This window comes from Narcine bancroftii, chromosome 3 (genome assembly GCF_036971445.1).
Source record: "Narcine bancroftii isolate sNarBan1 chromosome 3, sNarBan1.hap1, whole genome shotgun sequence".
Taxonomy (NCBI): domain Eukaryota; kingdom Metazoa; phylum Chordata; class Chondrichthyes; order Torpediniformes; family Narcinidae; genus Narcine; species Narcine bancroftii.
In genome coordinates this window covers 64,359,659-64,382,079 of record NC_091471.1, presented here as the reverse complement: position 1 = coordinate 64,382,079, position 22,421 = coordinate 64,359,659, and the positions used below count along the sequence as shown (strand labels likewise).

The 22,421-nt window shown below is 40.4% G+C and overlaps 1 protein-coding gene across 1 annotated transcript; it reads left to right on the top strand.

Annotated features, from left to right (window-relative positions):
• The first annotated feature begins 5,586 nt into the window (after nt 1–5,586).
• On the top strand, nt 5,587–16,301 carry LOC138756128 (cryptic protein-like). Its single transcript, XM_069922781.1, has 6 exons — nt 5,587–5,644; nt 5,722–5,771; nt 5,851–6,021; nt 7,663–7,777; nt 11,924–12,030; nt 15,744–16,301. The coding sequence occupies exons 1-6, from the start codon at nt 5,622–5,624 to the stop codon at nt 15,977–15,979; spliced, it is 702 nt and encodes a 233-aa protein (XP_069778882.1). The 5' UTR covers nt 5,587–5,621; the 3' UTR covers nt 15,980–16,301.
• The last annotated feature ends 6,120 nt before the right edge of the window (nt 16,302–22,421 follow it).

Genomic DNA, 22,421 nt, shown 5'->3' with positions numbered 1-22,421 from the left:
TTTTTATGTTTGCTTCTCTTTCATCTCTTATAAAGTGTTAGATTGGTTATCCTAAGATGCTTATAGCTTCCCACAGAAGAAAATGGCTGGAGTTAAAGAAGAATTTAGCTGATCTTTAACAGCAATTCAGCCTATCATTACCTGAGAACAATCTCATTTGTTCCCATCCCTCCTCCTTCTCTTTCACACTTGTTCACCAACTCCCTTTCACTTATTTCTATCATTATCCTACACTCAGGGATAATTTACATTGGCAACTTAACCCGCTGGAATGATGTAGAAGAAAATGCATGGTTGGAGAGAGTTTATTTTATTATTAGATAATGACAATTATGGTAATATAGGAAAACTGATTATGATGGTGATATCAATGATCCACAAATGGAAGGGCAAAATTTGAATTGTAATTGAGACTGAGTCATAAACATCTCTCTCGACAGATACTGCCTTACCTGTTCAGTATTTCCACCATTTATTTTAGACCCAGTATCTATAGATTTTTGCTTTACATATATTATTTTATACCACTGAGATATTTATTTGTTAATTCATTTTTATATATCTTATGGTGTAATACAGTAATTTAATTTATATTATAGTTGTTGGTGTATGTTATGTGTAGCAGCAGCAAATAAGAATTTTGCTGCATCTGTAAATTGTACTATGTATATGATAATAATCTCTCATATCATGCCATCACATATGGATGTTCCCAATGAAAGGGGCAGAGTGTTTCATGAACTTCAGAATTCAAAAGAACTTCAGTTCATAGGTGTCTAAAATTTTGCCTAATGCACTGGGGTTAGATTCATCTTAGAGCAGCGATGACAGAATTTGATTTCAAAGAATTACAAGGACAAGTTGGGAACCAAACCTCCTATCCCAGATAATCACATCATTAAAACAAGTATACTCTCTGTACCCTGATTATCCAGGAAGGAAAATCTTACTTAGGTGTTATTTAAGAAAACTAGCTGGAGATCTGCTTGGACTGCAACAGTAGGAAATCAATTCTGTTTGTAATACAAAAATTGTTTCATACATATTCCAACAATTTCCTGAAAAATACATTTAACTCTCTAATCTACCTTGTCAAAAAGTCGATCAATTTTAAAATACATTGTGGAAGATTTAATTGCGCAGATGTTTCCACTGCTGGGGACAAAAGCACTACAAGAGCATCTATAGTTTGTTGAAATTATACTTTATAAAACTAAGGGCAGGATTTCTTTTCCTGGTTCCACATGAAAAGGCAGGTTTTCCTTTCATCTTCTATTCTCCAAGCTTGCTTCTCAGCACTAGCCCTTCAACGGGATCATTGTTTCTGACATAATATTCTGGGAAATGCTCACATTCCAATTCTTGTCATGCTATATTGAATGTATACAATTTTTATATTGAAACCTGTGCTCCAGTGGATCCTGATATTCAAGGTTTGTGGAAATGGTTGCTTTATTACTGTTCATACACAAAATACATACTTTGGATGTAATATGGAAGCAAGAATCTAAACATTCACAGTACCAGCAATCGGGTTTGTATCTGGCGCTGTCTGTAAGGAGTTTGTACATTCTCCCTGTGATTGCGTAGATTTCCTCTGGGGGCACCGTTTTCCTCCCACCCTTCAAATCATAGGGGGATTGTAGGCCAATTTAGTGTAATTGGGCGGCATGTGCTCGTGGGTTAGAAGGGCCGATTACTGTGGTGTATGTCTAAATTTTAAAAATGTAAATTAACTAAGGCCACCTAACTTATTCTAAATGGCTCAGGTAGGTAGTTCTAAACAGCAATTCAAAAAATATATCAAGAATATTTGAGTCTGTGATTCGAGGAAAATCTTGCAGCTTAGATTAGACAAAATGTCTAACTTGAAAATATCTAAAAATGATCTATTAGAAAACTTAAATTTAACTGACAATTGTTCAAAAGAAGCAAAGTTCTGATGGATAAATAAATCTTTGCAACTTTTCATACCTGATCTATACCATTCCTTAAAACCTGCATCAATAACAGAAGGTGGGAAAAAAAGTGGTTATCTATAATGGGATTTTCAGGGAAAAACTATTACAACCAAAAAATTTCCTAAATTGATTCCATATTCTTAGTCTATTCCTCATTATCTGATTTCCATCTCTACTAACAAACATGATATGTTTACACATCTTGGAACAAACTCCTATTTCAAAAATATACCTCATTCATAATACTGTATATACACAGTAAATACAATTGGTACACATCTTTCTCTGCACTCATTAAACTATTAATTCAGTGCATTCTCTTACAATGCTTCAATGTCACTCCTATTTGCTTCTTAAATAATACACCCATTAAATATTTGAGAGACTTCCATTTTTACGAAAAGAACTTTCTTAGAAGCCTCTAATTTTCTTCGAAGACCAAGTTCAGCTCAACGACTTCTACAGGTGCACCATCAAAACCATACTTGCTAGGTGCATCATAGCATGGCATGGGAGCTGCTCTGCTTAAGATCAGAAGAAGCCACAGAAGGTAATCAAAGTTACATAACGGTAACTTTCCTCCCTTCCATGGATATCATCTGCATCTCCAACTTCCTGGGAACATACTGAAGGGCACCATCTCTTCTCCCTTCTTACATAGAGGGAAGATCATGCTTCTGCATTGATCACTGCTTAATATTCAACACTGATTGCTGCCTGATGGATGTGGCCATAGATGCTTAATGAAGGAACTTTTCTACAGTAAAAAGGTAATGTGACAATGTCCAACTGAACAGAAAATGGGGTCAGGCCATCATTAACAACACTGGGTACAGGGAGAACTTCAGCAGGCAGTGACACTTGGTGGTTGTATATTTCAGTTTTACGTATGGCTTGATGCAGCCACACACAAATGTGGCCTTCAGGATGAGAGCAACATTGGGTATGATTTTCCCCTGCTCTCTGAACGCTTGTGCAATGCTTCATCTAGGGTCCTCAGATAAAGTAGATCATGGCTTGGGTAACCGCCATAATGCAGGAGCAGGGTAATGGGCTACACCTGTGCCACATCCAGAAACACGAAGAGTAACTTGCACCTGATGGTCAGGTTCCTTCCAACCACTGGGAGGAATGTCACCCACATTCCCAATTTTTGTTGGGCCTTGCCTATTCAGTATTTCTTGATGCACAGTCACCTCTTCCAGGTGGTCTGACTTGATTGTGAAGTTGATGCATTTTTTTTAAACTTCAGAAGTAAACTTCATTCCCTTGGAATTGTTATTTGTGCACTAATTACCCCAATGTCTTTGTGAATCTCTCCATCTCACTCTCTTCCATAATACTGCACCAATCTCTTTGACTAAGCCTCCTGTCATGATCTTGTTTGATGTGAATGAGGATCATATTTGCTTAAAATTCCTTCTTTGGTGCCTTGGGATACTTTGGAAAATTAAATACACAATATATAATTGAAAATTGCTGTTGGAATGACGGACTACTATACTTTACATTTACATATCCAAAGTCATATTTCAATGAGCAGTTAAATTCCACCGGGTGTGTAGGATGAAGGGCATTAGAGGTAAAAGAGGGACAAAGATTTCCTGTGCTAAAACATTTAAACAAATCTCATTTGGATGAGAGCTGTAAATGGGATTTATCCCATGTACTTTATCTAACTAACAAGTATCTTTGTGACAAACAAGATAGCATTCAATGGAATGCAAAGGCCCTCCTGGAACACATTTTCTTCCCAACTGTGTTGAGTGAGGATAAGATAATCAATGAAAAGAGTTAATGATTTATAGCTTTCCCTTGTGATGTAACTATGGGTCAATAATAATATATTGCGTGCTATACATCGTTCACAGCAAGAGAAACCACATTTAAGAAGTTATAATATAAGTGCCATTTTGTCTATTTTATTACTTTCTGATATTCCGGGAGGAGTTTTTAAAGCACATATTTCTTCTCCTATCCCACTCTGCTCTGGAGATACAAAAACGATCTAACATTAATTTAGATTATATAATCACTATGATTTTTGATGTTATGTCATAGTCATAAAAGATATTTATAATCAATTTAATTTAATTTTTAATTTAGACAAACAGGCCAAATCGGCTCTCCAAGACCGTGCCACCCAAGTTACACCCCATTAACCTACACCCCCCCTGTATGTTTTGAAGGGCGGGAAGAAACTGGAGCCCCCCCTGGAGAAAACCCACACAGACATGGGGAGAATGTACAAACTCCTTACAGACAGCATGGGATTCAAATCCCAGTCTGGTCCCAGCCGTTGGTGCTGTAATTGGGGAATTTGATGATTGGGGAACTTCTAGAATCAAAAAAAAATTGAGCTTTCAATTACTTGGCCCATGTTGTCAATGCCGAACTATTATTCCGCAGGTCAATGGGACTAAGCGGAAGAAAAGTTTGGCATGGATTAGATGGGCCGACAGACCTATTTCTATGCATTCACTTTAGTTTTCTGTAATAGATTTTAACTAAATGTGTAATCTATGACATTACTGCAATTATTATTTAGATTAAGAAATTATTGGAATGGCAATAGACAGGCTTGATTTGATGCCATGGGTCTTCTCATTTGCTGATCTATTACAAGCCAAGACGTTTGCCCTTGATGACCCAGGGCTAACAAGCAGAAAAGAGCCAGGATTCTCACCTCAAACTGCTATTCAAATGGCCCCCTGCTGGATTGTATTCCCCCCCCCCCACCCCCCTTGGCCACTGGGTGAAGGCAGGGGGGGAATTTCTGTTCAATCTCACATCCCAAGAATAATCATTTGGTGAGATAGTAAAACCAAACTATCTGAAAAGAGAGAAGGGAGAGAAACTCCGAGGGGGGAAATAAGGCGGAGGCGCAGCAGTGGTTCCTGATTACTCCTTTTGATAAAGACCCATCCGTGAGTGGTTTCAGGTGGCACTTCACCTCTTGAGAAGACCATTGTAACCATGGAGCCTGCATCTCGCCCAACAACCATCTCAATCAGTCCAGCACATCGGGCTTTATTTCTTTTGGATCGGCACAATCCTCGGATTAATGATGATACGAATTGAAACGAAGTAAAATTGAGATCAGTGTAAAAAGTTTTGGAGCAACTCAGCGGCTCAAGTAGCTGCAGCGAGAGAAGGAGCAGTGGGAGAAAGAGAATGGTCCCTTCTTTTATCCCACTGAACTCCGCCGTGATCCTCCAGCAAGCCGTTGCTCCGGATTCCAGCGTCTGCTCGGAGAACCATGTATTAATAGGGGATATTATCGGTGCGGCTCCAGGAGTTGCTCGGAGAACCAGGTCTTAATCGGGGAGATTCTCGGTGCGGCTCCAGGAGTTGCTCGGAGAACCAGGTCTTAATCGGGGAGATTCTCGGTGCGGCTCCAGGAGTTGCTCGGAGAACCAGGTCTTAATCGGGGAGATTCTCGGTGCGCGTCTGGAGACGAGCGAGCAAAAGCGAGTGGGAAAATTCCGCTCTTGGCTGATTTGAATGGGGAGGCGGGACGGGCTGGGAGGGATGTATCGGTTCGGGAGGCAGGAGGTGTGAATCCCCGCAGTTGACGGAACGGGCGCATGGTCCCCTCCCCTCGCCGGACTCGTGTGTGCGTTTCCCAGCGCCAATGAAGCAGGACCCTTGGCAAAGAAGATGAAGTTCGGGAGAGCCTTTCGGTAAGTTTGCCGAGAAGGCGGCGTGGCGATCCTCGTGTCCGTGTCGTATTCACCGCCGCCCCTTCTCTTTTCTAAAGGTTCCTCTCGGCGGTGATGTTCCTCTTCAGGACGGCGGGGCCTGAGACCGGTAAGCGATTGCAGGGGAACGGGGTCGTTTTGGATGCCCTGTGACACCTGGCAATGCCTTCACTGTTCCGTTCGGTCAGTTTCAGGCTGCGAGGGTCCCCACTGCGATGACCCAGGTGTCACCGCTCAGAAAGACACGGAGAAGGTGCCCAGATCCTCTTTAAGACGCTTGAATCGATTGAATAAACAGGCGGAAGACCGGAGATCTCGAAGCCACGAAGCGGTCATTCCCTTCATTGGACTGACGGACAGTAAGTGTCGGCAATCGGCGCCGCAGAGGTCGGACAGGGGTGGCCTCGCTGTTCACTCCGGCCGGTCCAGTCAACTTGATCCGAGTTCAGCTTTCGCCTCGTCCCCCTTCGATCAATCAATCAAATTTTTTTTAAAGCTTTTTAATCCTTAGACAAACAAGCGAGTCTTAGGAAAGTAAACAGAGCACGCTCGCCTGGTTTTATTATCATCCTCCGAGCTGGGTGGGAAGGATCGAATTCCCAACTGTTGACCACATTTTAAGATCCAGAATATAAAAAGGAGCCCACCTTTGGATCCTTCGGGAAAGCGCCTTGCTCTTTCCACCATGCTCTCTCTGGGAGGCAATACTCAGCCACCAAACTGACCCTAATCCCGACTCCCCCACCTTAGCCCATCCATGATTTCCATGATTAACTGTGAGCAACACAGTGGCAATTATTGAAGCATTACCCTCACTGAGATCTGGACTTGGACCTTTTTAAAAAATAAGTAGATGAGGCGAAGTAGAGGTTACATTTAAAAGTTTTCAAGTCTGGCTTGTGCTCTCTATGAGCAACATCTTCAAGTTTTGGGGTGAATTGAAATGCATCAGGGTTTCTTTGGGTTCTGGTTGTTGATATTGATTTATGGGAGCATTAAGGTTGGGTATATTGAAATGATTTTGGGAGGATAATTGGATGTAACTTGGTGCGGAGATAGATGGGCACAACCTTCAACTTGAGTCATGGGAAAACAGGCCCTTGAGCTGTCCATAAGAGCACACAGTAAAATTCCAATTTATGTCATAATATCAGCTGAATTTCAGGGTGAGTTCAAAGCCATCTCTTATGGTCACCTAGGAGGGCAAGATATGATCTCAGATAAACATCTAAATGAAAAGATGGTATTCCTAACTGCTCAGTAACCCCCCCCCCCCCCCCAACCCTCTGGGGTATTGGCCTGGATTATGTTTCAAATTTTCTGGAGTAGGCTTGAACCTATAGCCTTCTGAGCTAAGAGCAACAGTGGATAACAACGTCAAATCTCTAAAGACATGACATTTAATGTTTTGAGTGTAGTTTATGGATTGAGTGACTGTGGATTTTAATCTCCAATTTATCTGATCCAAAATTCTGAGAGGATCAGCAATACTAAATTGTTGTCATAATTTAAATTGTTTTACTTAGCCAGAGCATTACAGCTCAACCCCAGTCCTTAATTCACTTCTCTTCCACAGTGTGCTCTTTTCATTAAAATTCACCAGATGTTGGCTGGTATTTTCTTCTAATCCTGAAGATATTTGTAATAAGGAGGTAAACAAGAGATATTTGTAATAATGCAACCTAAAATCCTGGTGAGATCAATCTCAGTTCATAACACTGGTGGAGAGATCCAGATTTGTGTATATCTGGTTCCTAAAAATCTTTGGCAGCCTAACATATTAACATAATTTTCTTTACATTTGAACAAACCAAATGCCAAAAATAATTGCATCATTTATCAATGTGACTCACTCCCACCTTGTTATCACCAAATCAGGGCAGTCACTGGATTCAAATTAGTTCTACATCTCTAAGAATAAGTGGTGCTGCAGAAATTGAAGGAATATTCTCAAAATAGACCTATTTCTGAAGGTTTACGAATTATTTTTCTTTCCCTAGGTAGCAAGCTAAACAGGAGTTGTTGTCATAATGGAGGAACGTGTGTACTTGGCAGTTTCTGCATTTGCCCAAAACACTTTGTGGGGAGAAGTTGTCAATATGATGAACGCATGAGGTATGATGTTGTTCAAATTTAAGAATCAGAATCTTCTCAGTTGGTCATAATTGAAGTAGATACGAGTTGCATACATCCAAAAGGTTGAAACTTAACATAATTCCAATGGTTTTTTGTCTTCTCTCATTAACAGTATTGAATTTTACGGATTTCAGCTAGTATAGTGGCAAAATTACCACAATTGTTTGCAGGGGTTCAGGTTAGGAAATGGAGAACATCATGATGACTCTACTCTTGAAACGGTACAGTGTTTCTCCCTCTGCCAACACACATTTGCTTGCTGCTTAATGAACATTGGATTGGATTATTTTCATCTATCTTCCTGCATAATTCTCTCTCTCTCTCTCTCTCCTCTTTTTCCCTCTCTTCACCTACCAACCTATTCTCAATATAAAGATAGTGGATTTTTTTCTATTTCATGTATTCACTTTTTAAAAATCTTTCTCTTCTGCATTTGTCTGTTGTCAGGAAATAAACTTTTCTACACCATTGGTTGCTGTATCATCTGATAAAGGTATAACGTTCTCCTTAAATACCATGATCTGATGGTGACAAATTGGCTTTAACTGGCCCACAATCAAAAGGTGGGATTGCTTCATGAGGATTTGAGCAAAATTCTTCCTCTAACACCAGATTTAAAAACTTGGTTCTCTTCCCCTCACTCTTTATTGGACAAGCTTTTATATTCATAACATGCTACTGGAGAAACAATGTGTTTCTCGTCTTTTAATTAGCATAATAATATATTTATCTTTCATACCCTTGATTAGTCTGATTTTGCTCTTCTTTCTAAAGCTAGCCTTATCCTGATTGGTTCAGTACATATGCCTTATCTGTTCAGGCCCATCGAAAATTAATCATTCAGTTACTTGTTCAATAAATAATTCTTCTTACATCCCAGGCAGCAAAACAGTTGTCATCTTGATGTTCCAGAACTGGTCAGTTTTCTGCTTCCTATAACACTTTTTCTCAAGTCAACTTCACTTACAGGTAGCATGTACATCTTGATATACAGTTCTTTCAACCCCAGACCCAACTCACATCTCCCACATTTTGAGTGCAGCCTCAATATCTTCCAGTATCCATTCTCTTAATAAATTCACTGCACAGATTGAATAGGGGACCATGAAATAGTGGAAAAAATTCAAGTGCTGCCGAATCACACAAGTCAAAAAGATGCCAATTTGAATTGAATTCAGGGATCTTGGTTTCTGGGATCCTTGAAGCAAAATTTCACTCAATTCTTTCTCTAGATCATTGTAAAATAAGCATGACTCCATTTAAAATTATATTATAAAAATAATAAATTTTGAATTTCATATTGATTCATAAAATTAAAACTTTCAGATGCTTCTCAGTTACATGAACCTCATTTGGTTGACCAATAAGTATAAATAATAAGCTGGAAAATACCAGGTTGCATTCTCTGATTAGCATATAATGTTCCAGAATTAACCATGATCACTACTTACCTGTCACAGCCTGCACCGGCCACTCCCTGACAGCTCCTGCCAGCCCCCACTGTCCGACAGCTTCCGTTGGCTGCCTTTGCCTTGAGGGGATCATGGAAGGAGAGGGGTGTGTGTGGAGATGGATTGTGGGCTGACATTGTCATCAGCCTGCCCCTAATCAGCTACTTGCAGCTGCTGTAATTCAAGCCAGATGGCAGAGCGCAGCGCTCCGCCGATTATCTTTCCCTGAGAAGGGTTGGATTCTGTGCCTCGAGCTGGCCACAACGCATTTAGAAATGTAAGTCTCTAGGTGTAAGGGCAGAGAACCTCCGCCTTTACAGTCGGGCATTTTCCTTGCTTGAAAGGGCCTTGAGTCATACAACAAAGAATAGACATTGCTCCAACTAGTCCACATTGACCAATATGGTATTCTGGGCTACTACCATTTGCCTGAACGTCCATATTCTTCTAAGCCTTTCCTATCTGCCTGATTATCTTTTTAATGTTGTCATTGTGCCCACATCTACAGTTTTCACTGGCAGTTGATTGCAGATGTGCACTTACCCTCTGAGTGAAAAAAATCCTCTCAGGTCCTTCCTAAATCTTTCACAAGTAGTGAATTTGTCCTTCATAAACCTTTCAGAAACCTATGTCCTCTAGTTCTAGAATCATCTACCCTGGAAAAAGACTGAACGTTCATGATTTTGTAAATAAAATGCTTCCACTCTAAGGAACCCCAGCCTATCCATTTTCTCCCTATAACTAAACCCCACCAACAATATCCAGAGAATGTTTGCTCCACCCCTTCCAATTTATTGATGTCCTTCCTGAAAGATTCCTGACACAGTATGTGGACTAACTGACCAGAGGAGGGGCGATACAGGATCTAGTACTGGGTAATGAACCTGGTCAGGTGACAGACCTCTTAGTGGGGGAGCATTTTGCTGATAATGATCACAACTCCCTGAGGTTTAACATAGCTATGGACAGGGATAAATGCAGACAAAATGGGAAAGAGTTTAAATGGGGAAGGCTAATTATGATGGGATGAGGCAGCAACTAGGGAGACTAAATTTGGAACAGATGTTCATGCTAAAAAGCACACAATTATTGTGGAGAGGATGCTTAGGGATCACTTGCATTGGATTCAGGGTAGGTTTGTCCCTCTGACATAGGGAAAAGATGGTAGGAAAAGGGAACTATGGTTGACAAACAGGTGAGGCAGCTGGTTAAGAGGAAGAAGGAAATGTACATTAGATTTAAGAAGCAAGAAACTGAAAGGGCTCATGAGAATTATATGTTAGCCATGAAAGAACATAAAAAAAGACTTGGGAGAGCTCGAAGGGGGCATGAGAAACCTGTGGCAAGTAAGATTAAGGAGAACCCCAAGTCATATGTGAATGGCTATGTGTATGTGAAGAACAGAAAGATAATGAAAATGAATATTTTAATATTCATGTATATTTTAATATAAAATTAGATAATAAAATCTAATATATTTTAATTAGATAGCTGATTAAAAGGTTGAGGTGGCTCAATTCCATTCTGTGTGACAACTGTTATGGGCCCAGAGGACCCCCAAAACCTAGCAGCAATAGAAATACACCAAGACAAATGGTTACTTAAATGAAAGTTACTTTTAATTACTTTTAAACATGAAAACAGGATTAAACCAGTTTATTACTATTAATTTACTTCATCTAACTTAACCCCTTTCTAATTCTAAGCGCAAGTGTATGTAATGTGTATATAAGTTCAGAAAAGTTCTTTGATTCAGAGTCCAATCTCACTTCTCACTCCTTCAAGTTCACTGATATCAGGCAATTCTTAAACTGAGCACAGAGATGAACATTTGTGAATTACACCAGGCTTTGGTGCTTGAAAGGTAAATGGTTATTGCGCAGGAAGGTTCTTATTGGTTGCTCGTTGGACACAACAAATTCCTTCGAATCAGCCACTTCAGTGTCTTGCCAAAGAAACTTGACCCAACATGGTTTTCCAGATGATAGCATCTTTCTTTCAGGTCATCACAGAGTTCCTTTTTGTTTCCCTGATTTCAAGTGAAACATTATACAGCCAGCCATCTCCTCTTGTATGGACCACTTGTCTTAAAAATGGGGTTTCCACAAGCTTGCCAGCTCGTCATGTTCCAGTCCCAGATGCTGCTGCTGAACTGTAGAACGGAATTCTCTCTCTCTCTCTGAGAAAACCACATGACCCTCTTAGAACAGCAAAATGCATTCAGACTGCGGCACCAGACCCAATCTTCTGAGTTTGTTCATCTGTTGCTTTCCAGAACAATAATCCATTCTCCACAACATGTCCAATTAACACCTACTTGTGAAGCCCTGATAGGCATTCTTCAAAGTTTTTGCAAAGGCACTCGGAGCCTGAACTGTCTGACTTGAGCAGAGCTCTGGCATCTTAAATGAGATCTGTTTCGAAGTGTTTGTATCTGTGTGTGACCTAACTAAAAACCCCATAATCTATCTCCTTTAAAACATATTTATATACAATATAAAATATAACATAATCCGTTATACAACCCAGAGAAGAAATATGTGTTCATGAAAGTTGTGAGAAGGGGGGATATAGCAAAAAGAAAGTTAAATCGTTTGAATGAATTTTTGCTGAATGATAGTTTATGTTGAACAATTTTACCTGTGTTTTTTTTAATATATTTCCTCTGTGACAGGAACTGTGGTTACATTCCAGAAGGAGCATGGGTGCCTAAAAATTGTACATGGTGCAGGTGCAGCTATGGGATTTTGCATTGTATTCGTGGATCTCAGGATGACTGTGGTAAGAATGAAATCTTTCTGTAGCATCCTTTGTATTTTTTTAAATTGGTCATTAAACCCATTCATGCTTTCTTGATGAAATTAGCAAATTTAAGTCTTCAGTAATAACTGATGAGTATATATGTAAACAAATTACAGGTGGTCCCTGACTTACAATGGGATTGTGTTCTGGTGCTCCCATTTTAAGTTGAAAAAAATCTTAATTCAAAAAAGAATGCCACAATTACCATTTTTATAATTAAATGTTCAATACAGCATGTTGCATGTTGAATACAGAGACTGCAAGTGTAGTTGAGTCAGCATCGTGGAAAAGTATGCTTTATGCTACTATTGCACGATGCTGTCATTGCCCAAAGTTGCGCAAGAGTTGTGTGCCACATATCGCAAGCATGGGGATGCATTGGAATTCGAAATCGAAACTATGGATTCAAACCATCATAACTTTGAATATTCATAAGTCAGACTATCATAAATCAGGGACTATCTGTACAGTAAAATCCCTATTATCCACCACCTATGGGGATCGCAGGTGTCGGATATGTAAATATTTCGGTTGACTGAGACTCACTCTTCCAATGCTTAACTAAGAATCCTACATTAAGAATACACCATTTAAAAGACAAAATACAGTGAAAAAATGTAAAGTAATTTGAAAAAAGTCAGTATTGTAGTCTTTAATTATATAAAGTTCACTTTAATCAGCTAATTCCCGCAATTTACAAATTTTAAATTTGAAGCCCAGTCTCTGGTGCTGTAACAGTGTTGTGATGGCCACTACACTACTGATCTGCCATTATAATTAACCCATTCCCCTCACACTGACAACCTGACTCACCTCCTCACAAGTGGCTTGGTCGGACCTTGGCACAACCCGACTTATCTCCCCGTCAGACCCTCGTCACGCCTTTCTTTAAATTCAAACTCTGGTCGGTGGTCCTGTAACAGTGGTGTGCTAGCTGCTATGCTAACCATGCCGCCAACATAAATAACCACCCCCTCTTCCCCTAAGTTTACAGATAAAGCCATACCAACGTACTTAATAATATACTCTTACTAAGCACGGATAGGGAGACACGTTGGGTGAGTCAACCAAGTGGCATTGGCTGGCTCTTCATCCTGAATGCCATCAGTTCATTCAAACACAACTTTATTGAAACTTTGTTCAAACAGCTACTGCAGGTGGGGCACAACCGGGACACTTTGCTGGCTGAATGTTTGCTCCCATCTTCACTTAGGAGAACCTTTTAAACTTCCTTTTAAACTTTTATTTTAAAAAACATTATTTATTTTTAAATATATGTATTTATTTATTTCCTTGGTCCTTTTGCCTTTTTTTGGGAGTTTCCGGTTGATTGAATGCCAGATAATGGGGATTTCACTATATATCCTTTCCAGGTGACAGGAGGTTTGTCATGTAGAGTGAGTTGTTAACTTTGATAAGGAACACAGAACAATAAAGAACAGATTAAAATTTCTAGTCATTGGTGAAGGATATCACCAATACAGCCCACATGGAAAAGAATCTTATTAGATATAAAAATTCCATGATTTTAGAAGCAGAAGGTCATAAGAAGATAAGAACAGGAGTACTTCATTCAGCCCTTCAAACCTGCCCCACTATTTAAGGATTAAAGATCCAAACTATTTAGTCGCCTTTGCTAGAACAACCATCTCATCCTATAAATTAGCTTGGTGGATCACCTTAGCACTTTTTCAAAATTCCAGAATGCAGTCTGTGTAAAAAGTCCTGGAGGTAAAATATCAGAACAATAATTTACCTCCTGGACCCCGAGAGGTTTTCATGGAATGCCTGCAGTCTAAACACAACTGCAGGTGTTCAGCGGCAATGGGGTAATGAATGGGGCACTTGATGACACGTGATGAAGCATGGTGTAAACTTGTGGTGAGATCCGAATTTTTGGCGTTCTGGTCGTTCCAGTGCAAGCGGCCACTCCGGAAGGTAGGTGTGATAATTGTCAACAACAGTCATCAGTTATATGTAAAAAAAACATAAATGAAAGCCTAAATGCCATTTGTTTCAATGGATTATCAAAGAAACAATACAGCAGTGAGATAACTGGTTAGAGGTGGGGGGAGGGGGAAATGAAGTGGTACTTGAGTGTTAATTGCTTGGTCAATTACATTGAATTTCAAGGATTGTAAATGATATAATTTGTAACAAGCTAGAGATACTTAAGTGCTTTGTGAAAGGCAGAATTACAAAGATAGAATTGGAATCGAATTATGAAAGGTTAAGCATGAATGTGTGAGGCTGTGGCACAATAAGTGCACTTTTGAAGTAATAGTTTTCAGAAAAGATGATTATCTCTTTTTGGGGAGAGAATAATGGTGATTTTAACAAGAGTGCTCCTGATCTTGTAAAGTGTCCCATCGTACAGATATATAGCAAAAAAAAATGATACTAAACCAGTGATGTCTGAGGAAAAAACACACACACAAAATTGTTCAAAGCTGAAATAAATAAATAAGATGTGATGGATTATTTCATATTTTATATTGTATATAGATATGTTTTTGAAGGAGATAGATTGTGGGGGTAGTGTAGGTCACAAACAAGCACAAACACTTCACAAAACAGATCTCATTTAAAATGCAAGAGCTTTGTTGAAAATGAGTCATGCAGGCACCGAGAGCCTTTGCAAAGATAATAAAACAATGAGACTGCTTTGCTATAGAACTTCAAAGGCAGGATTATTGTTTTGAAAGCAACAGATGAATGGACTCAGAAGTTTGGGTCCTGCACTGCAATCTGTTTGGTTGCAGTTTGCTGTTCTAAGAAGGTCATGTAATTTTGCAAGCAGAGAGATAAGAGACCAAACAGGCTTTCTCTAAGAGAGGGAAGACTAGTTTCTGCAGTCATGGCAAACTGGCAGCTTGTTGAAACCCCATTTTGAAGACGGGTTGTGAGTTGTTAGTTCAGCCTGTTGAAAACCCTTGTACTCCATACAAGAGGAAATGGCTGGCTAGAATGTTTCACCTGAAATAAGGGAAACAAAAGGAACTCTGTGTTGACCTGCTGAAGAAGAGGTTATCATTTGGAAAATCTGATGGGGCAAGTTTCTTCAGCAAGACACTAAAGTGGCGAATCGGAAGGAATCAGTTTGTGTGTGTCCAATGAGCAACAAATCTCTCTCTGAAACTGACAAGAACCTTCCTGAGCTGTAACCATTTAAATACCAGAGCTTGGTGAAAATTCAGAAATGTTAAATTCTGTGCACAGTATGAGAATTGCTTGATATCTGGTGAATTTGGAGGAGTGAGAAGTGAGATTGGTCTGTGAATCAAAGAAATTTTTCTGAAATTGTACACATTACATACACGTGCACTTAGAATTAGAAAGGGGTTAAGTATGGTTAAGTTAATCATAATAAGTTAAAGTTTGATCCTTTTTTATGTTTAAAGAAAATGAAAATCTACTTTTATTTAAGTAACTATTTGTCGGTGAATTTCTATTGCTGCTGCTGGATTTTGGGGTCCTCTGGGCCCATAACAGAGAAGATGGATAATCAAGATAAACTTTGGAATAATAGGAAGGAATATTAATGAAAACATGGAGACTCTGATCTAGATAAGTTAGAGAATAGGGCAGTAATTTTCAATGTTAACTATTTTGAAGCTAAATAATTTTGACTTGCATTTGATTATTTCTTAATATTTTTCAATGCTTATCATTATTTTTCTTTTGTACTTCAGATATTAACGGAAGTTTAAAAGAAGATCTTCAATATTACCAGTTAATTTCAGATGGCTCCCGGCTGTTACCAACGAGATGCTTCCTGCTGCCTTGGTTATTCTTAACAGTTGTATTACTTGGACTTTTACCTTTGAATATATGCTCTCGCAAATTGGAAATGCCCCATTGGACATATTCATTCTGCTCCAAGGATTCCAGAGAATTTGTCCTCATCCATGAGAATATGCTGGTGTAAGACTAATAATAGTTCAATGTCCAGTGGAGTTTCAGTGGAGCATGACTTTCAGAGCTTTACATTGGTTCTACCATGAATGAAGTAATTATGCAAGGATACAGGATATGCTTACGATAGGCTTTAAATGCACCTTGTATGCAAGACGTAAATATCATCCATAAGCCAGGTGGATTTGCAGCTGTAACAAAAATATAGTTTGTTTTCCCATTCTGCTTTCATTGCTTGGAACAGTAGAACACCAGGCAAGAAGTGAACAATGATTGTACTTGTGATATTGAATGGAGAAAATTGTTCAAGGCAGATTCATAGTTTGATGTGAATAACATTGTCTTTTTCTAGTTTCATTATTCAAGAAAGAAACTTGTTAGATTTTTGAATTATATTTTCAATAATAGTTTCAAATACTATTTATGTTGTACATAATTCTGTTATAAATATGGTTATTTCATAATATAATTTTAATACTGTAAATCTATTTATGATATCTAATTATTGTTCAGTCATCAATACATTCCTCTACTTGGCAATGACTATCTAACTCTAATGGATCACATAATAAAATCCATGTATTAATTTGTCACATGTGTAAGATGCTGATGTTATGTTGGTGGTGAGGAAACTGTAGCAAGGCTGACAATACCTATTTAGCTGTTTACTTCCATTTTCTAAGCACATTCCATTCTTAATAATTCAGGAGAATGAATAGAGAGATACAAACAGTTGCTATTAAATCGTGGCCAGGAACAGGGTAACCATATTGACATCACCAGCTCCATTTTATAAACATCTCCAACCTGATTACATCTGCTTCTCTTTGTATCTGCTATTAGGCAGTATTGTAGATAACTACAGTACAATAAAAAATTTCTAACTACAAAATGACCCACATGGCAAGTGAGTGATTAGATGTTAAGCACAAGCATTGAAAGTCAAGTCAAGTCAGCTTTATTTATCGTTTATACCATGCTCGCATGGTAAGGATGAGATAGCATTTCTCCAGGACCATGGAGAACTTGGTGATGTGGTTTGACCTGTGTTTAGTTGCACAGTTTTGGGTCAGCAGATTGAACAGCAGTGGACTAAGCATGCAGCCCTGCGGGGTGGGGGGGGGGGGGGGGTGGTTGGGGCCGTGCTCAGTGTGTTGGTCTTGGAAGTAGCAGAGAAAACCCACGCAGACTCAGGTCTTTACAGAAAGTGTTAGATTCGAACCCAGATCTGGTCCCGATCGCTGGCGCTGTAAAGGCGTTGCGTTAACCACTCCACTGACCGTGCCACCCTTTCCAGTCTCCCTACTGCTGCTTTTCCATGATCGCAATATCCTGGTGAAATCTTTCATCATGTTCATCATTGACTGCACCAAGATCAGCAGGGAAGAAATTCAAGAGTGAATGCAGAAAATAAAATTTCAATTACATATTGCACCATGTTTTTGTATGCTTGAAGTAGACTTAAAATATGACAGGAAATCACAAAAATAGGTGATATCTAAAAAAATGGTACATGACAGGAAAATATTAAGGTAATTTTCATGATCAGCAGCGCAAAATCCATAAAATAGACCCAAAAGTGTTCAGGAAGCAAAATCTTCACTGTCCAATATGATTAATGGTAGTCAGCATGGTTTGAAAGTAGGAGACTGTATCCCACAAATCTGATACAATTTTTTGAAGCAATGACCTAGAGGGTTGATGAGGCAGAGCAGTGGACATTGTATACTTAGACCAGCAAAGCCTTTGACAGGGCCCTGCATAGCACATTTCTCTGGAAGGTCAGATCACATGGGACCCAAGATGAATTGGTCAACTGGATTCAAACCTGCATTAGTGATAGGAGTGACAATTTAGGAAGGCAGCAGAAAGTAAATTCTAGACCTATTAGCCTGATTTCCAGTGACTTCTGATGCATAGTCCTGACACTAGTCAGTTTCCTCCAACTCTCTTGCCCCAAATCTGTTCTTTGCGCCCCCCCCCCCCCACCTTTTTTCCTGAAACATTTACATTTTTTGTTGTTCCTAAATGTTCTCCAGTGGTAACACATCCAATTGTTAAGTACAACCCACCAATTTTTTAGTCATGGCCACTTGGGAGGGAGTTGTTTGATTGTTGCAGCAGATGTAAAGGGCATCGTAAGCTGTGAGCTGCAGTTGCAGGGGTTACTCGGCTGCCTGGCTGGCGCCATCTGAATGCAATGCAACTGAAGAGAAAGGGGAATCTGGCTGGGTCCAGGTCTGGTCCAAAGCACAGCTATAGCTTGTAGATTTTGCGTGGTTTCGCTCAGCAGTCGCGGGCGAAGGAGGCAGTGAGCACGAGTTGCCAGTTGTGTGTGAAGCTGCAGACTCACAGACATGCTGGCGTTATTATTAATGAAATACACCGCAAATGTGTTTCTAAGAAATCTTAAACACCCAGCGCAAGCAGTCAAAAACGGGCCAGTGGCAACGCTGCCGCAAGTTCAGGTTCAGTTCAGGGGTCTCTCATATTTGGCAGGTTTAACAAATAAATATCGGAGAAATCTTGGTGGACCCCTGGAGAAAATTCACACAGACATGGGGAAAATGTACAGAGAATTTGAACCTTGGTCCCGATCGCTGGCGCTGTAGTCTGCCTGGGGTTAATGGACATTCTTTTAATGAGATGGCATGGTTACAAGGGGTCAAATTATGCTTCTACAACCAGTGGTGAATTAATCGTTAGGCTGATTAATGAACCTCATTGTTTTTAATTAATCAATTTAATCAAACCATAATGCATTGGGCCCCCTTACCTTCCAGGCCCCTAGGCTTCAGCCTAATGGTTAATCTGCCACAGCTAATGTCAGTGGTTGGGAAGCTGTTGAGTCAATTATCAAGGATAAGTGTGTATGAAAAGATAGGCCCAAGTTAGTATGGTTTCCTTAAGGGAAAATCATGCCTGACAAACGTATTGCAATTTTATGAAGAGATCACAAATAGGATAGACAGGGGAGATGCAGTGGATGTTGTGGACTGGGACTTTCAAAAGGTCTTCGACAATGTGCCTCACATAAGATGAGAGTCCATGGAATTACAGGATCAATACTAGCATGGCTAGAGTACAAGATCATGAGATATAAGAGCAGAAGTAGGCAAATCAGCCTGTCGGGTCTAATCTGCAATTTAATCATGAGCTGATCTTTATCACTCAGCCCGACTCCCCAGCCTCTTTCCGTAACCCTTGAATACATGTCAATTTCTGTCTTAAGTACACCTAATGACTTCACTTCCAGTGCCACTTGTGGCAACAAGTTTCACAGACTCATAAGAAGCAGCTCTGACGTACCCCTGCAGAATACCAATCTGAATAGGATCCCCTTATTCCCACTCTCTGTTTCTAGCATCCTTCCTGCAATTGAGCATTGGTTGGTCAGCAGTGAATAGGGAATAGGAATAAAGGGATCTTATTCCGGTGGGATACCAGGTACCAGTGGTGCTCTGCAAGGTCGGTGTTGAGGCTGCTTCTTTTTTACATTCTATATTTGGATTATGGTATAGAAGGTTTTATGTTGAAATTTGCAGATGATACCAAATAGGTGGTGCTGAGGATACCGAAAGGCTGCAGAGAGTCTTGGATAGATTAGGAGAATGGTCAAAGAGGCAGCACATGAAATACAATGTTGGAAAGTGTACGGTCATGTACTTTGGGAGAAGAAATAGATGGGAAGACTAATTGTTTAGATAGGGATAAATTTCAAAATTCCAAGGTGCAAAGGGACTTGGGAGTTCTCATGCAGGATACCCTAAAGGTTGACCTCCAGGTTGAGTCTATAGTGAAGAAGGCAAATGCAATACTGGCATTCATTTCTAGAGGGAGAGCATACAAGAGCAGGGATGTAATGTTGAGAATCTATAAAGGGTTAGACTTCACTTGAAATGCTGAGCATAGTTTTTGGTGCCATATTTGAGAAAAGACATGCTGGCATTGGAAAAGGTTCAGAGAAGATTTACTAGAATGATACCAGGAAATAAAGAGTTAGCGTGGTGAAACCACTATTGTGTATATAAATGATATGACCTTTTATATTTGACCCTGCTCTCAATGGCCGGCTTGTGATTCCTCCCTTCATCCCCCATGCTACAAGCCTGCCCCCAGATCAAGCCCGGGTCAGTGTGAGCCAGCAACACAAGGGATGTTGTCCATCTCTTGCTGGTAAAAGTCTTCAGTTCCAGTAACTTCAGTCTTTGCGTAACTGATTGTGCAAGACTTTGTTTCTTCAGAACATGGACAAATACTTGAAGCTGGACCGCCTAAAGATTGACCTGAGAGAACCCGAAGCAGCCGAAAAATTTGCACTCTGGCACCACTATTTAAAAAGATTTCTCGCAGTCTCTGAAGCTGCAATCCAGGACGACGAAGACAAGCTCCATCTGCTATTTTTGTACATGAGGCACCAAGTCTACCGGATGATTTGGGACTACCAGATCTATGGAGAAGTCATGGACAAGTCATGGACACCCTCAAAGATCAGTTCAAGGTACAGGTGAATGAACGTACTCCACTCGCGCAGGCAGAGACCCAGGGAAACATTCAATGAATTTGTCAGGGCCCTGCAGGAGCTTGCAAGGGACTGTAGCTGCTGATCAGAGAAGCCTGTGTAGCAAGTGTCTCTGATTATGTGTGGCAAAGGCGACCTGAGCAGAAAAGACTGTGCCTACCTCAAACAATCGAACTGCCAAACACTCTGGAAGTAGCCATCCACAACGCAGAATCGCTCTCCAGTGAACACATGCCCACCTTTAGCATAGGGAATACTTAAAGTGGTATGTGAGTAGAAAGAAAGAGGTTGAGAACCATTGATGATAATTTGGGAAGGTGAACCATGAGGTGGCTAATAGAATGTTGTAGAAGAGAGAGGAACTTAGGAGTACAAGTGCACAGTTCTTTGAAAGTGACGTCAGGTGCATAAGATGGTGAAGAAGGCATTTGACATGCTTGCCTTCATCAGACAGGGTACTGAATACAAAAACTGGGATGTCATGACACAGTTGTACAGACATTGGTGAGGCCACATTTGCTTTCCTGATCACCCATTTATTGAAAGTATATCAATATGTTGGAAGGAGTGCAAAGGAGATTCACCAGATGGTCTGGATAGATTTGAATTATACAGAGAGGTTACATTGGAAGGGTCTTTAATCTCTGGAGTGTAGGAGGTTGAGAGATGACATTTATAAAGTTTTATTAAATCATAAGGGTCCTGAGCTCTTCTTCAGCACAACCAAAAATCAGGCCAAAATGTTGACTGCCTTTTACTTTCTATGAATGCTGCGTGACCTGCTGAATTTCTCCAACACTTCTGTGTACTGCACTTGACCCTGGGGTTTGTAGGTTTTGTCTCTATTTTGTTCCTTCCCTATTGCAATAGTAACTAACTCAGCCAATTTGCTCATTTTGGCAGTTTGAGTGTGCAGCACAAATGGTTTTCACTATAATTTTTACAAATTATATTGTGGTAGCACAATGCTTTAAAAGCTACATGGCTTTCTTGAGGAGAAAAAGACAAGGGTCCAGAGAGAAATTTAAAAAAAAGCATCATTCACTTTCACTTGTCAAGAATATGACCCTTGTTCAAAATTTAAACTGGAATTTAGTCAAAAATGATAGCTGTGAATGATACTCCCAGTGCTGTCTTGATTGAGATCAACTTATTAAGTGCAGACATTGAGGCCCTGTCATGCTATAAGCGCGGAGGTAAAACATAAAAGGCTGCTCCTGCGTCACATTCATGTAGAGCGACGCCCTGTGTTGACCTCCCAAGCCGATGGAGGCTTGGCGACTGATGCCGTAACGTCACCTGTCATAAATACGTGGCAGAGCAATAGCTGTCTTCCCTACCCATAATCCCCCACACAGCTGGAACCGTTCTGTTTCCCAGAACAGTTCTAGCTGCATGGGGGATTATGAGTAGGGAAGTCAGCCATTACTCTTCCCCCATTTTGAACCACAGAGAACGGCCCAAAAGGCCAAAGCAGCCTGGTGAGGTGCTGGTGCGGTTGGTGGGGCTGTCACAGCCCACACTGGCTGCCCTGACGGCCCCCACCAACCGCCCCTGACCTGATGATTCCCTCTGGTCACCCCTGCCTTGAGTGGGTCATGGAGGGAGAGGGGTGAGTGGGGAGATGGGTTGCGGGCTGACGGTGTCATCATGACATCATCAGCCCACCCCTAACCAGCTGCTTGCAGCGGCTGTCCATTCATGAGAGGCAGCGGAGTGCAGCGATTATCCTTCCCCGAGAGGGATTTCAATCAGTGCCTTGGAGCCGGCCATGGAGCATTCATAGAGGTAAGTCTCCTGACGTGCGGGCAGAGAATCTCCGCCTTTATAGTCAGGCTTTTTCACTGCATGAAAGGGCCTATTACAAATTCAACTGGGTTATTCTACACCAACATATATGGTGGAGCAACATTTGTTCAAGGAGTCATAGGAG

Coding starts and splice junctions, on each gene's coding strand:
- LOC138756128 (XM_069922781.1), top strand. CDS start 5,622: ATGAAGTTCGGGAGAGCCTTTCG. Junction 5,772..5,850: donor GACGGCGGGGCCTGAGACCG/GTAAGCGATTGC, acceptor CCGTTCGGTCAG/TTTCAGGCTGCGAGGGTCCC. Junction 12,031..15,743: donor TGGATCTCAGGATGACTGTG/GTAAGAATGAAA, acceptor TTTGTACTTCAG/ATATTAACGGAAGTTTAAAA.